Source organism: Mustela putorius, unplaced genomic scaffold, assembly GCF_011764305.1.
Source record: "Mustela putorius furo isolate JIRA1106 unplaced genomic scaffold, ASM1176430v1.1 tig00000281_pilon_pilon_pilon, whole genome shotgun sequence".
Lineage (NCBI taxonomy): Eukaryota > Metazoa > Chordata > Mammalia > Carnivora > Mustelidae > Mustela > Mustela putorius.
In genome coordinates, this window is record NW_025421343.1 from 22,383,775 (window position 1) to 22,400,364 (window position 16,590).

Consider the following 16,590-nt stretch of genomic DNA (forward strand, 5'->3'; position numbering starts at 1 on the left):
AATTTACATCCATAAGCAAGTAATAAACAGAAAGAGAAAGAGACTCTCAAAATAGCCAATTTTCATGTTCTCCACAAATATTTGCGCTCATGTTCTAAAACTAAAGCAACCCGGCTTTTGTATTTTTATGTGTTTGCCTTCCATCTGTCTCTGCAACATCATTTTTTTAAAAGATTTTATTCATTTATTTGACAGATCATAAGTAGGCAGAGAGGCAGGGGGTGGCGGGGGTGGGGGGAAGCAGGTTCCTTACTGAGCAGAGAGCCTGAGGTGGGGCTCGATTCCAGGACCCTGAGATCATGACCTGAGCTGAAGGCAGAGGCTTATCCCACTGAACCACCCAGGTGCCCCTGCAACATCATTTTATAATACAGGTAGATAGCTGCTGCCTCAGAACCAACAGAGAGGGTAACACTCAGCCTTTATCATTGCCTGCGAGATGTAAGTAGGTAGTGCTTTGTTTTCTTACAAAGCTATGTAATCTGTACTTATTGGTGTGTATTTTTAAAATAATGAATTATCTTAGTCCTTCACCTCATCTGTAAGATACAGGTTTCCAAGGGTTAGCATGACATAGTACACGTGAGAATCAATGACGGGGGGAAATTAATAGAGATAAAAGTAGCTTCTGGAATATGTACCCTTTTTTTTTTTAATAAAAGTTCAAATAGATAGAAAGATGTCCTCAAATACAGATGTTAAGTTTTTCATTCATTAGCAGTTTTGTGTACCACTTGAGACTAAAAATGGAGTCTAAATCAATACAAGACGGGGAATATATGCAGCCTGTCAGATATTTTTTGAAAGTCCTTAAACTTTTGCCAATTTTTCTTGGTTTATTTTTAGCTTTTGCTGGTTTTTTTCTTTTTGGCAAGACTGCTCTTATTTCTCATCAAGCTAAAAACAACTTAAAAGTTGAGTCACTTTAGAATTTAGTACAACAGTGATGATTGTGGGAGTGTTTATTTCACTGCCCTCTTCACAAACGCCTCTTCTACATAGAGTGCACAGGAAGGTCCTGCTGCTACTTCCTACAGTCTGGAAGAAGGCTTAATTACGGAATCACAACTAGACTGCTAATTTTTTAATGACTCTCTAGTGCCCTGAACCGGAATAGCAGTTTGCAGCTACATTCCAAATTAATCATTTATTTAAGTTTCTGTAATGATTACATAACTCATGGAATTGTTCTTTGTATTTCTATGTCACAGCTGTGGAAACCTGAAGGCATCCTTTAATCCAGAGAGCTTATGTGAGACAGTAGAAAAAAGCATAAAATTAGGAGTTACACAATCTAGATTTTGGTTCCATCTCTGCCACTTGACTGTGTGACCTTGGATAAATCTTAGTTCCTTCTCTCATATGTAGAAAGGAAAAACATCAGCGCCACTCACTTCACAGAAGTCATGTGGAATAAATTCTGTGAGTGCGCTTTGAAAAGTTCCGTAACAGAGATCAGTTGATATGATCCCCCTGTGACCTAAGTGGCACCGAGGCATATCATGACTTTCCCAGCATTGTCATTGTTACTAAGCTACTGAAACCAGATGTTTTGGTTGAAGATGGAAAGACCATTTTAAAGTCATTTACCTTTAAAAACAGGCAGTTTCCTTAAAAAAATAATTCATTTAGAACTTGCTTTTATTCTGTTTTTCAGTTTTAAAGTACCTTTGATAGCCCAAACTCTTCAGCCTACCTTAGGTGGCATCTGAGGAGCAATGGATCTGAATATTGATTTTAGACTTTTAGACTATTGAAATAAACTTTTCCTTTAAAAAAAAAAAAAAAAGGTTGGGGGAGAGGCCAGCCTAAATTGAGAATACAGCTCAGGGATCCTTGAGACACTGTCTGCTGAGGGCCTGGGCTCGCTCTCCCTCAGTGTTGGCTCAGCGTCTCTACCGTGGCCACTGCTTTTGCTTCCTAAACACGTGATGTTTTGAGTAGCCTCACCTGACAAATAGATTTGCAGAACAGCAAGTAGATTCTTGAAAGGGAGGATTGTGATGAAATCGATATAAATCTCTGTTTTTAAAATCTCGTACAGCCTTCTGTTCTAAAATCTTTTCTTCTGGATGAGACATTAGTCTTTAACGTTTGAGGAACTCTGTAACTGAAGACAAACAATAAGATACCAACAGAGAGGAAATTACTAAAGGATTGTATATATTTAAATTACTGTTATCAGTAACCCGCTAGACTTGGAAGGTAAAGGAGGGGAGGGGCATTGAAAACCAGTATGTTTTTATTCTGTGAATTTTCTTTAATTCAAAAAAGCAGTATACATCCAAGGTTGTCTGATATTTAAACCAATTCATTATCTTGATTGCCACGTAAACCAATACATTAGGAATAGATTTCTACGACAAATCCATGCATTTGGTTTGGGGGAGGGAGTTTAATCTATTATCATTATTTTATGCTAAATTTAGCATGGTTCTTAGAATCAGCCTAAGTAGAAATTTTCCAAACAAATTAACTCTGATCTTGGGAAATCCTACGCTAATAAAGGACACTGTACTCACAAAGGATCCAGTGTGAAGCCTAACAAAAATAAAGGTACTTGCTACTCTCAATGAATTCATCATTCAATTAGAGCTTATCTTTGTGCAATTACTTTATAGCTTGTTGTTATCAAGTTCTCAAATGAATTTGAGATTAAAGAATATTTAGAGTTTTACAAACAAAAAAAATAATAAATTAGTGCTTACCAGTCCATAATGTAAAAAATAGGAAAAGGATGCTCCCAATAAAAAGGTTAATGAATTCTTCCCTCCTTCTTTTTAATAACTTGCAACTAAATGTTGACCTTGGTGAAATTGTAGTTATAGAAGGAAGTGATTTTTGTTTGTTTGTTTGTTTGTTTATGTCCCTCATTATGGGAAGATGTCTCTCCCCGTTTATGCAGAAGATGACAGTCCTGGTCTCTAGTGCTGATGAAAAAACAGCAGTCTTTCTCCACAACTTGGGGGAGAAAACTGTCCAGGAAAGACTGCAGAAGGCCAGGCCTGGGGAAGTGATCACACTTAGGCAGCCTCCTGATTTACTTCATGGAGATGTGAATGAAAAGTGGGCCCTCTCACGGGAAGGGCTGGAGACTCCTGCTCTTATGACTGAACTCTTAGCGGGACTACTTGAAATAAAAGGAATTAAGTTGTGAATAGAACGAAATCCACATTCTCACACGTTTCGTAGTTTTAATAACTTCCAGGTATTCGTAAGCTTCTTCTAGCAGTTTTAAGACCTCTAGCGAATAAAATCATTGAGAAACTGTATTTAATGTAAGCTACACATTATAAGATCCAGTTTCAGGTTGTATGCTCTGTTAACATGATTTAAAGGAATCTAGATAACTGATCCTAGATAAACTAGTCTGGATGTCAGAAAAAGTAATGGGTTATTGCTGTGGCCTTTCTCTTCATGAAGGAGATAGAAACCAACTGAAATGTTCTGAGATCCAGGTAGCAGGTGGGAGCTTGTTTCCATGCTCTTTGCCTTTCTTTCCTCCCTTTGCATTCCTGCAACCCATGAGGACTTAAGTTCAGCTCGTCGGAGTGTGCCGAGGTCAAGAAGTAAGTTGATACAGAATCTTAGTAACCACAGTTTGCCACTAATTTAGGAAGCACTCAAGCTAGCAGTTTGTTATAAAGTCCAAAACATTCTGTGTGGTCAGAAGACTTTGGGAATTTTAAGATTATTTCATCTCTTTTGAAAATGTTAATAATAGCTTGAATCATTCTGAATCAAAGATTTTAATAAAATAATTTTCCTTTTTTCTTCTTAGATCCCAATTTTGTTCGGACATTTCTTACAACATACAGATCCTTTTGTAAACCTCAAGAACTACTGAGTCTTATAATAGAAAGGTCTGTTCATGTAAAACGTTTAATTTTTTTTTTTTAAGAGATTGAGCTAAGATTCTGTGTTTCTCAGAAATAAATTGTAGGAGCTTTGAATTGTAGTTCATGAGTACTTTTTAAAGAAATAACTTCTCTTAAATGACCATTTATTTTATAATCTTTTTGTTTTGATTATTAAAGTATAAAAATAAGCATTTCTTTTCACATGGAAACGCAGTACTTGAAATTTCAAATTTATGGCATTAGTCAAGTTAAAGAACCATATAAAAATATATAATTTAGTTTCTGAAAATTTAAATTTTGATGATTTAGGTGTTCTAAACAGAATTTTTCAAATATATCACATGTTGAAGAAAATGGAGCTTAACATTAAGTGAACAAATACCATAATTAAGAAAAGTGTTTTAGCCACTGAAGGAACAGTCAACTCTTTAAGGGTTACCCTTAAAAAGTGTTATGGTAGCTGATTCAGAGTGATTACACAAGTCAAAAATGAACAGCAGTCCCATACTTGATAATCACATTTATTTTTAGACTTTGCATGTATTCTTTATCCTTTATTATGTTTCTCATTTTTTTAATATTGGCAAGTATTAATTTCTTTTTTAAAAATTAAAATAAGATCATTAACCTTTATATTATAGAAGCCTTACTTGTTTTTACTAATATGTATGTATATCCGTAGTAATTTTTACAGTTCTCTCTGTATTGTGCTGGCTAGTGAAAAGGTGTGTAGTTTTCTGTTTGTATACTCTGGTATTACCAGTATTTTCATTAGTTTGTTCTGTTTTATGTTAGGTTTGAAATTCCAGAGCCTGAGCCCACAGAAGCTGATCGCATAGCTATAGAGAATGGAGATCAGCCCTTGAGTGCAGAACTAAAAAGGTTTAGAAAAGAATACATACAGCCTGTACAGCTGCGGTAAGCAGTAAGGAAATAACTGAAGTGATGAAGTCTGTAGTGAACTTTTGTTTCAGAGTTGAAGTAAATAAGGACCTTTCCCAACCCAGGAGGAGGTAACAAGTAAAATGAGTGAAGTGAAGAGCAATTATCAGAAATTATTGTATAAGTCTTAATTAACATAGAATCTTGAAAGTGGTAAGCCACTACTTACAAAATCATTTAATTTGGAAAGAATTACTGTTTTAATTTATACCGTTCATCATGGTAAACACCTATGTCTGAGTTCCCATGTAATTCAGTTATTCTTTTGTGTTAATGCCATAGAGTATTAAATGTATGTCGGCATTGGGTAGAGCACCACTTCTATGATTTTGAAAGGGATGCAGATCTTTTGCAGCGAATGGAAGAATTTATTGGAACAGTGAGAGGTATGGTTTTTTTAAGTGCTTAGTTTTATATGTAATAAAAGTGCCAATGTGGTGACTATCAACTGACGTCCTTAGTGTTCGTGTTAAGAGTTGTTTAGAACGGTGGCAGCACAACGGTTTGAAAAAGTTGAAAATTTTCATGAAACAACATGTTGACCTACAAATTGCTCAGTAATCATCCTGTTGACCCAATGTATTTTCATTTAGTAAATCAACTTAGTGGTTACTTTGGAATTGGATAGAAAAAGTCTCGATTTATGCTGTTTTTCTACTTATCTGAAGCTATGTGTATCAGAGGACAATTAGGAACTGGTGTGCCATCAGAACACCACTGCTGGAGACTAGGTGGTTCCCAGTTAGGGGATTAGATCCTGTATTAGAGAGGCCACAGAGCAGATTGAATTGAGAGCCAAGAAACAACAGTCCTGTTCTGAATGAACACTGCCACTCACTAGATACATGACTTTAGGCAAAACCACTCTGATTCTCTAGACTCTGGTTTCCTTATCAGTAACATGAAGAGAGCAAGACTCAGTGATGTCAGAATTTCCCCTCGAGTTTTAAAGATTCCATAACTGTATAGGTCTAAGAATGTCCTAGACAAACTTGATTCTAATTTCCACAGTGTGCTGTAAATGAGAATCAGAAAATAAAGCGTTGAATAAGAGTACTTTCATGCATAGTACAAAATAGCCACATCAAAAACGCACCTTAATGTGAAGGAAATATCCTCTGGTGCCATTTGGTTTATAAAATGCAGTGTTAATTAGATTAATAATGAATGTGTATCGTCTGTCCTTATGAATCCCATGCATGCAATATCTTTTTTTAATGGAAGATTATAAAATAATTTTTTGAACTGAAGTTCAGAACAAGAGAGGTGAAAAATCTATGAATAAATTACTTTCTGATTTTATTTTGAAAGGATATAGAAGAATATGTACCAGACTATTAACAATGGTGACCCATGTGAAGAAGACTGAGATTGGGACAGGGAATGGGAAATGATAAAGGGGAACTTCCATTTTTTTATTTTGATCATTTGAACTTTGTAATAGCAAAGATATATTTAAGTATCACTTGTCTGATTTTAAAATATTTTAAAAGGGGGGCACCTGGGTGGCTCAGTTAAAATATTTTAAAAGGATAAAATATTGAGTGAAAGTATTTAAATGTTATTTAAAATGTAATGTATTTCAGGTAAAGCTATGAAAAAATGGGTTGAATCCATCACTAAAATAATCCAAAGGAAAAAAATTGCAAGAGACAATGGACCAGGTCATAATATTACATTTCAGAGTTCACCTCCCACGGTTGAGTGGCATATAAGCAGGCCTGGGCACATAGAGACTTTTGACCTGCTCACCTTACACCCAATAGAAATTGCTCGACAACTCACTTTACTTGAATCAGATCTATATAGGTATGTAATTTTACATTCAAGCTGAAAAATCATTTCAAAGGAATTAATTTTTTAAATGAAATACTGGTATTTGCCTTATAGGGATGTGATAAGACATAAATGAGCTGGTACATGAAGTGTGTAGTAATACAGCCTTGATCCACAGAAGGTCTCCCCTTCCTTCACTCCCTGATCTGCCCACTCTGCCTGGAGTTGCAGTTTCTGTCTGTCTGTAGTCACTCCTCGCTGGCAAAGCTGACTGCAGATCCCGGCTTTACCAATCACTGGCTTGGTATCCTTGGGCAACTTTAGCCTTTCTGTTTAATTAACTTTTATCACTCTCTGTCCCTTAGCTTCCTCGGGATTAAAATGGGGCTAATAATAGTACCTATAACAGGCTGTTGTGAGAGTGAAAATCGTCAGTATATATATAGAGTGCTTAGCACATTGCCCAAAGCAAGGTCGGGCTCAATAAGTTAGCTGTTGCCCTTGTATTTGTGAACTGAAGTCATGGCCAGTCATAGCCCTTTTTAGTTTTTCTTCGTTGACATAACTACCGTCTCAGTCCATTTCTCATTTTAAATGGAGACTATTTAGAAGTTAGAATTGCAAACAAGCTTTTGTAATAACTAAATGAAAAGAACTAAATTTATAGATCTCCATCCACTCCAAAGATCCTCACTATTCCCAAAGACTAATGTAAGAATCTATTTATTTCATTTATTTACCAAGACTTTTCTGTGATAGGGTTTTCCCTGCTCCTTTAGAAGGGGGAAAAAAAAGATTTATGAATTGTAGTGATTACTGTATCTTCAACGAACTGATTATTTAAACCATTATTTAAAAGAACCATCCCGAATTACATTGTCACCCTAATTCATTAAATAATATTTATAAGTGCTGGGAAAGATACTATGAAAAAAAATCCCAATGTGGCCAAAAGCAAAATGTTATTATAAAGTGATTAAGTACACAGGTACATGCGTAAAAATATTTTTTAATCTATAGAAAAATACCCATAATTGTAAACTTTTGTTATACCTTGTTTTCATAAACCTTTCTGTTGGGAGTTAAAAGAAGGCTTAGATGGGAGTTTAGTTTTATTTACCTCATTTACTTAATAAAACAGCATCCTAGCGGGAAAAGTATCATGTAGAATTATGTCTTGATTTTAGAGCTGTACAACCATCAGAATTAGTTGGAAGTGTGTGGACTAAAGAAGACAAAGAAATTAATTCTCCTAATCTCCTAAAAATGATCCGGCATACCACGAATCTCACTCTGTGGTTTGAGAAGTAAGTATCACCAACATTCTTACATTTCGTAGCAGTCAGCTATTATGATTTTAAATGCAGTTCTATTTGAATACATCTCAAGTTCTTTTTTTGTTCCTCTGTTCCTCCTTTCTTTTGCACTGAGTGGCTAGTTTTCTAATGTAGCATTTTTATTTCATTAATGATTTTTTGAGGGTTTGTTTAGTGAACACTTGAAAGTTTACCATCTACATCTTATCGGAATTGCTTGAGATTTATACTAGCTTAATTCCAGGGATAGATAGAAATGTTCCTCCTATATAGCTGTATTCCCTGTCTCCCTTTTTTGTGTTATTATCATAATATGTATTCCACATAATAATGATGCAGAGCTAATAATTTATTGTAACAGTTGTTGCTTTGCCATTTGTTATTACTTTCTTAGCCCATTATACTTTGCTCTCACCCACAGCCTCTGTGTAGTTATTGGCAATATATTACATATATATATATATATATATCTTACAGGTCCAACATTACATTATGTACACATTATTTTATACAGTTGGTTTTTAAATCAGTTAAGAGAAGCCATAAGAACAAGATAGGCACTTACAGTGTCTTACATAATCATAGATTTACTGCTATCGGGGCTCTTTGTTTCTGTGGGTTTGTGCTACTATCTGGGGTTCCTTGCTGTCAGCCCAGAGAACCTCCTGTAGTATTTCTCTGACGGTGGGTTTGCTAGCAACAGACTCTCTGTTTTTGTTTATCTGGGAAAGTCTTTATTTTGCCTTCATCTTTAAACAATAGCTTTATCTTCAAGTTAACTGATTATTTCTTCTGCCACTTCAAATGTTCTATTAAGCCCCTTAAGTAAGTTTTTTATTTTAACTGTTGTATTTTTGAATTTCAGAGTTTCTGTTTGGTTCCTTTTATCATTGCTGTGTCTTTTATGATACTCTGTGCTGCACATTGTCATCCTATCTTTTTGTACTTTTTAAATCACGCTTTCTTTAATTCTGTGAACATATTCATAATCACTACTTTGAAATCTTTTCCTGTTAAATCTGTGTCCTTCTCACAGGCTGTTACTGTTCCCTGCCTTTTTTTTTCCCCCAAGAATGTGTCATACAGTAGTTCCCCTATATCCATGGAGGATTTGTTCCAAGGCCCCCGGTGGATGCCTGAAACCATGGATAGTACTGAACCCTACATACACTATGTCTTTTTCCTCTACATACATACCTATGATAAAATTTAATTTATAAATTAAGCACGATAAGAAATTAACAATAACAACATAGAACATTTATAACAATATAACAAAAGTATGTGAATGTGGTTTCTCTCTCTCAAAATATCTTCCTGTACTGTACTCACCCTCCTTGTGATGCTGTGAGATGGTAAAATGCCTGCCCGACGAGACGAAGTGATGTGACTGCCCAGACAGCGTGGCCTGGCCTCGGGCTACTCACGACCTTCTCACCGTACCTCAAAAGAATGATCATCTGTGGGCCTATGGGCTTCCTTCATTGTTCTCCAGAGCACCCTTAGGTTGCAAGAGCCAAGAGAGTAGAAGCTGTTTGAGCCTGCCCTCTCAAGCTCAGGATGATGGCAAGCTTCTCTGAAACATTCCTGCTCTAACAGCCGAATGTGGGGTTTGCGGGTGGTGTGTGAGGTCCTTTTTGCTCACCTCTGCTGGCATGGAACCGCGGCCTCAGGAACCAGGGAAAGACTGTCTCCCCAGCATTCTCGGCGTGCCCCATTCCCGTGAAAGCCTAGGTTCCAGGTCAGAGATCGGCAGAAGAAGGGAGTCCCCACTCCTCAGCGGAGCGCCGCAGGGATTTAGCCTCAGCCGCAGGGCAGCTGGGGACTGGATGAGAACCGTGGAAGTCGTGTTCCTCCAGAGAAGAAACCGCTCCCGCTGGGAGCTAGGTGGGAAGGGAGGCCTGAGTGCTCGGCGGCGCTGTCTGGAGCAGACTCTTGCCCTCTGCCGCCAGCGGTTCTCTGAGAGGAAGGAGGGAGCGGGCTTGGTTCAAATGCCAGAAACTCGAGCCCTTCTCACTGAATTTTTGTAGATTTTCCTAAAGAGATGTTTCTTCATTTGCCATCTGCCCTTAGGACCATTTCTAGAGACTTTAAATGTTGGGGGGGGGTATTTATATTATGTCTGTATTTTTATACATGTATAACTTGAGGAGTGGGTGAGCAGCGCTGCTTACACTGTGATACCCGCAATCCAGCGTCTCAGGGCAGTTTCACAGTTGGCGCCACCGAGTGGCATTTTATACACTGGCCATATTTTTTTTCTGAGTAAATATAGTGTACTTAGTTGACTCATATTTTATAAGGGTGATGTGAGGTTCCCACAGATCATACTGGAATTATCAGAACAAGAGGCCAGTGACATAGGGAATGACTAGAATCTAAGCGGGGATGTGGACAAAGACTTGAAAGCAGTTCCTAAAGAGAAGTAAACATTCCAAGTCACTTGTGTTATTTTATGTTATTATCTCTTAGCCTCTAAAAAGTAAAACTTGGGGGGCACCTGGGTGGCTCAGTCATTAAAGCGTCTGACTCTTGATTCTGGCAGTCATAATCTCAGGGTCATGAGATGGAGCCCCACGTCGGGCTCCGTGCTCAGCTGGAAGTCCACTTGGGATTCTCTGTCTCCCTTTGCCGAGGGAACCCCCAGCACCTGCTTTCTTGCTCCCTCTAAAATTAAAAAACAAAAATCTTAAAAAAAAATGTTACTTCCTGATTTCTTCATTATCAGATTAAATAATTATTCTTCAGGATGCAGAAGACCTTTTCTATCATAAATAAAGTTTATGTCCGTAAGGAGGAAACAACTGATAAGAGAGACTGTTTTCATCTCTGTTCTATTTTTTTAACAGATGACTGAGAAGGTGGCCTTTTCCTACACTTTTTCCTTTTTATTTTTTTTTATAATTGTTGTAAGAGCACTTAACATGAGAGGTACCCTCTTAACAGATTTTCTCAATGTGTAATACAGTATTGTTCATTTATAGGCATAATGTACAGTGGATCTCTAGAAGTTATTCATCTTGCATAACTGAAATTTTATACGTGCTACTTGGCAACTCCCTATTTTCCCCTTCCCGTAGCTCCTGGCAATCAGCATTCTATGCTTCCATAATTTTGACTATTTTAGATTCCTCATACGTGTAGATTCATACAGTGTTGGTCTTTCTGTGACTGGCTTATTCCACTTAGAATAATGTCTTCAGTGTTCATCGGTGTGGTCACAGATTGCAGGATTTTCTTTTTAAGGCTGAGTAATATTCTATCCTGTGTTTATACCACATTTTCTTTATCCATCCATCCGTAGATGGGCATTTAGAATTGTTTCCACATCATGGCTATCGTGACCAAACACTGTAACGAACATGGAACGCTAATATCTGTTTGAGACCCTGACTTCAGTACGTTTGAATAAATAACCAAAAGTGGAATTGTTGGACCGATCATATGATAGCTCTTTTTTTAATTTTCATGAACATCCATACTGTTTTCCATATAGCTATACCAGTTTGCATTCCCCTCACCAGCATATACAAGGGTTCCAATTCTGGCCTTTCCAGTTGAGAAGTTCTTGTTCGTTTGCTACAATGGTTCTTAGCCATGCATGTACATTAGAATTGGAGTCACCTATGGATGAATTACCCCAGACTTACTTGGTTTTTACAAAAACTCCACAGGTCATCTCAGTCTGTATATCTACATAATATCAACTGAAATAGTTAAATAAAAGATGTAAATATATTTGTACCTTTTTAAATGTCCAGCTAACTAGTTAGCCAGTGTATGACATATTTCTAGAGATCCAGCTGCTTTAAACATGTAAACATGTTATGTTTAATTTGATAGCAAGACAAATTCATTTTGATAGTTTTACAATAGTTTTTTTCTTGGTGGCAGGTTACTTTCATTGGACAATAATGTAATTTTCACCTTTACATTTTAAAAAATGTTCAATATTGATTTATATTTATTTTTCTATTTATGTATTCTGGTCTTTTCTTAGATTATAAGTTGTTTAATTATTATCAAAAACCAAGTTTAAAATGCCCTTGTCTTTCCTGGTGATTAGTAAATTTAAAAATTCTCTCAAATATTAGTAAATGCTCACTGAGGAATTTTCTCTTCTTGAGCATAGTATGCTTCCTTTTTTAGCTATTTACTGGAATTTACATACCTTCCAAGGATTCTTGGTATTTAAATGTAAAATGTTTTTGACTTTTCTTCCTTAGTAATTTTAAAAATTTCATTCTTAATTATGGTAAAATACTTTAATTGACTTTCTAACATTTCAGTGCTTTTTTAAAGAGCTGCTCCTAGAAATGTAGCTAATTATTTCTGTATATCAAAGAAAGAATCAATCACTAAAATCTTGCAGTTAGATGAACAGGAGGCACAGAATTCTGGAGCTCCAGAATCAGTTCCCCTAGACCAAGCATATACATTCAGCAAGACATTAGGCTCATCAGTTAATTCTAATAGAGTAGGAAAGTTAGGGACTGTTTCTGCTGTGTCAGTGTGAAAACAGTGAAGAGCAGGATGTCTGGCTGAAGGCACTGTCTCATCATCCAGTCTCCTGCTAGTTACCCAGCCTCCTGAATATCCATGCTGTGTTGTTCCTCTGTAACCATGCCCCCCACCCGACATTGTTTTATTTACTAAATTTCTTGAATCATAGCACTGTTGGGAAAAGTACAAATTTAATGCATTTTTTTTGTCTTTGATTCCCAGATGTATTGTAGAAACTGAAAACTTAGAAGAAAGAGTAGCTGTGGTGAGTCGAATCATTGAGATTCTACAAGTCTTTCAAGAGCTGAACAACTTCAATGGTGTCCTTGAGGTTGTCAGTGCTATGAACTCCTCACCTGTTTACAGACTAGATCACACATTTGAGGTAGGTTTGTATAGGCGTTTTTTAAATGAAGGGTCAGAATTTTAATAGTTGTGGTCTTCAGTTCTTAAGTGCCTCATCTGTCTTTTGAGTAACACTTTAAAAGATAAAATTGTCTAAATTTTGTATTGAATTGGTTGCATTTTATAAATTAGGCATTCTCGTTAAAATGTATTCACAGGTCCTAGGCTAGGTTAGAAGATGAAAAACATTTTAGCACTTTATGTAACATATAATTAAATGCTCTTGTAATTGTAAGGAATTGCAAGATAAACTAGATTTCTCTCACACACAAAGACACACACACACACGTACACCGCCCCCCATAAGTTTGTTCTAGGATCGATGGGGACCGTGTCTTTGAAACAGTTACTATCATTTCTTAGAATCAAACCGGTACTGTTGTGTTTGGGCTACTCTTAGCCTGGCATTTTGGGGGAAAACCTGTGATTCCTTTTGTAAACTTATGCTTCCTAAATATTGTTTTTTTCATTGTAGCAAATACCAAGTCGCCAAAAGAAAATCTTAGAAGAAGCTCATGAATTAAGTGAAGATCACTATAAGAAATATTTGGCAAAACTCAGGTCTATTAATCCACCATGTGTGCCTTTCTTTGGTGAGCATTTCTTGAATTTTTATTGTGTTTCTGGATAAAACAAGACATGTATTTCATTAAATGACTGAATATACGTATATGTAATATACCAGCAGGAAATACTTCTTTAGTAAATAATTAGCACCTGCATCACCATAGAATTTCACTCTATTAAGAGGACTTTTGATGATCATGCCCAATATATACATTCCATTTATTTCCATCTTGGGCAGCCATTTGATATCATATAATGCTCATTTGTGCTTTTATATTCATAGGAATATTTTCTGTTGAATCTTAATAAATGAAACACTCTATAGAAGAGATACGGCCATACTCATTTATATTTATAATCCTCTTTCTTGTAAATAGTTTCGCATAGCTAAAAGTCATATAGTGCATGCATCTTTGAGCCCACATCTTTTGCACATCAAAACTTTGCCCTTTTTTCTTGCCCTTCTGCGCCAGAGGAAGGAAGTACCCTTTCCTTCCTTTTAAGACTGAGGCATCTACCATCTAAACCTTCACCCTTCGTGTAGGCGCCTCTATCCGACTCCGTCACCGGATTCGCTGTATTTCATAGCTTCGGTATCTTTCACAACTGGTTTCTATTCTCTGTTTTTATATATGCTCTGATGGTTCTTCCTCTGAATGCTTACAAATATTATGCTCTCTATTACATGTATTATGGTTTAGGTTTTTTAGTTCCTGGTATATTTACATCTAGCCTTTTCTTCCTCTACAGCTATATATTTTCCACAAAGCTTTAAGTTATACTGCACATAATTTTTATGTCTTACCTCTTGTGTTATATGTTACCTCCTGAAATTTTTTCATTTAACATATACTTTCCCATAGCTTTTGTTCAGGCTTTACAACCAACCACTTTTGTATTTCCTTCTCATCTTTTTTACTATGCACATTGTATATAGCCATAATTATATGACATGTACACATTATTATCTCTTTAACTCATTATAGCTTAAATACATTGTCGTGTTTTATCAGCCTACATAATGTCATTTGTAATGGCTACATAATATTCCATAAAGTTGGTATGACAGTTTATTTAACTGTTGCTCTATGATTAGGTAGAAAGTTTCTAGCATTTTTGCTTTCCTAAATAATGTTATAATTGATATCTTCATATTAATGCCTTTTGTCTGTATTTGAGAATATTTTTTTTAACTAGATAACCAATCTAGCCAGATATTTTATATCTAGCTGGGAATTTCTCAAGTCAAAACTTCATCAGTCTGCCTTTTTTATTTTTATTTTTGGATATACAGTATTTAAAATTCTATAATCTGTCCATCTTTCCCATTAGGATTTCTGTTGTTTCTAACCTTAGAAAATTCTTCCAGGCTAGTAATTTAATATTAGAGCCATATTTTCTTCTGGCTTTACAATTACATTTAACTCTTTAATCAAAGTCTCTTTTAGATATCATATGAAACCTTCAAACTTATTTCTCCATCAAATTATTTGTTGACCCATGTTTATCGAGTAATTTTCCTTATGCCCATTAATATATGGTCCCTCTTTCTTTAATAAATACTGTTTCCCATTAACTTCTTATACTGGTGCCCCAGTTTTTAATGACTGGCACTTTATAATCTGTGATTCTCAACAAGGAGCAATTTTTGCCCCCCAGGGAACACTTAGCTCTGTCTGGAGACACTTTTTGTTATACATGGAAGGTGCTAGTGGCTTCTAGTGGGTAGAAGGCAGGAATGTTGCTAACATCCCACAGTGCACAGGACAGCCCCTGACAACAAAGAATTATCCAGTCCAAAAGGTCAGTCATGCCCAAGGTTTAGAAACGTTGCTTTATAGTGTTTTCATATATGACAAACTTGATTCTTCAATGCTGCTTCAGTATTTTCTTTGCCAATTTTGTCTCTGAACTTCATAATGGGGAAGGGTGATAATTCCTCAAAATACAATTAGAACAGTCTATCAGGTAATTTGGAAGGAACATTTATGATACTTAACTTTCTCCTAAGTACTTTTGGTTGTGAATGTTATTCATTTTTTAATAATCAGTTACCCTTAAATCTAAGAATTTTTAATTTTCTTAAATTTTCTAAATATTTAATCATGTCTCTTCCTTTGATCCTATTTCTGTGTTAGGCTTTAGGACATTGATTATACCTTCCCAAACAAAGATTAGACAATAATGATAAAAATAGGTAGTTCTGTTTTAATTTCCGTTTCAGTGGGAATAGGTGTAATTCTGCTATTTGCTTGATTAGATGCTTTTTATTATGTTAAAGTTTCTTTGTAGTTATCTTCTGTGTTTTTGTTAGCAAATACATTTACTTTCATAATGGTTTGCCATCTTAGCAGGGAAAAAATAATTGTTCTTGCTTGGCAGATTAAAATTATAGATTTACTAATCCAGGACTTTCCTATTTACTAATATTAAACCTTATTTATTCATAATAGATTGATCTTTTAAGTGTACAAATGAATTCTGTTCATTTTCATTTTATTTAGGATTTTTATATCCATCTACATAAACGAGATTGGTCTGAGATTTTTCTTTGTGCTATGTTTATCAGCTTTTGTTATTTTAGTTATATTTACTTTGTAACATGAGTTCAGTAGCTTTTCATCTTATTCTGTTCTGAATATCATGAAATGATCTAGCCTTTAAACTCTGAAAGAGGAAGAGAAAAACCATCTGGGCCTGCAGTCTTTTGTAGGATGTAATTCTTTAGCAACATTTTCATTTCTTCCTTAATTTTTTTCTATTTCTGCTTTCTGCTACACACTTGTCTCCTTTCATTATTTTAAAAATAGTAATCAGTTATATCTACCAAAACATTATTTTTTAAATTGTCCTATTTGTAATATATCTTTCCCATTTCTATTTTTATTTGTTTTACTTTGCTTTTCACTTCAAAAAGATAAAATCTTTTTTTTCTTTTTAAGATTTTATTAGTTTATTTGACAGAGAGAGAGAGAGAGATCACAAGTAGGCAGAAAGGCAGGCAGAGGGGGAGGGGGAAGCAGTCTCCCTGCTGCGCAGAGAGCCTGATGTGGGGCTCGATCCCAGGACCCTGAGATCATGACCTGAGCTGAAGGCAGAGGCTTAACCCATCGAGCCACCCAGGCGCCCCCAAAAAGATAAAATCTTAAACAATAATTACTCTCTTCTTTTGTTTTCTATATCATGTATTACTTCTTATCATTTTTTTCCTGGGAACTTTT

General features: G+C 35.7%; 2 protein-coding genes across 4 annotated transcripts in view; one reads left to right on the forward strand and one right to left on the reverse strand.

The window, feature by feature from the left end:
• The window catches only part of SOS1 (SOS Ras/Rac guanine nucleotide exchange factor 1), a 145,731-nt gene that overhangs the window by 108,483 nt on the left and 20,658 nt on the right, over positions 1-16,590 (forward strand). For both annotated transcript variants that reach the window (XM_004765523.3, XM_004765524.3), the window contains exons 11-17: positions 3,782-3,863; positions 4,656-4,778; positions 5,085-5,188; positions 6,389-6,611; positions 7,766-7,885; positions 12,620-12,782; positions 13,278-13,395. In XM_004765523.3, the coding sequence (XP_004765580.1) occupies positions 3,782-3,863; positions 4,656-4,778; positions 5,085-5,188; positions 6,389-6,611; positions 7,766-7,885; positions 12,620-12,782; positions 13,278-13,395 (933 nt within the window). The remainder of the gene's footprint in view (positions 1-3,781; positions 3,864-4,655; positions 4,779-5,084; positions 5,189-6,388; positions 6,612-7,765; positions 7,886-12,619; positions 12,783-13,277; positions 13,396-16,590) is intronic.
• The window catches only part of ARHGEF33 (Rho guanine nucleotide exchange factor 33), a 128,644-nt gene that overhangs the window by 5,509 nt on the left and 106,545 nt on the right, over positions 1-16,590 (reverse strand). Inside the window, exon 20 of one of the 2 annotated variants that reach the window (XR_006606484.1) lies at positions 1,951-2,110. Coding sequence is in view for 1 of the 2 variants with exons in the window: in XM_045079204.1 (XP_044935139.1) it covers positions 2,029-2,110 (82 nt within the window). In the remaining variant the exon portion in view is untranslated. Of the gene's footprint in view, positions 1-281; positions 2,111-16,590 lie in introns of those variants that run through there. The other variant, XM_045079204.1, reaches the window with a different exon arrangement.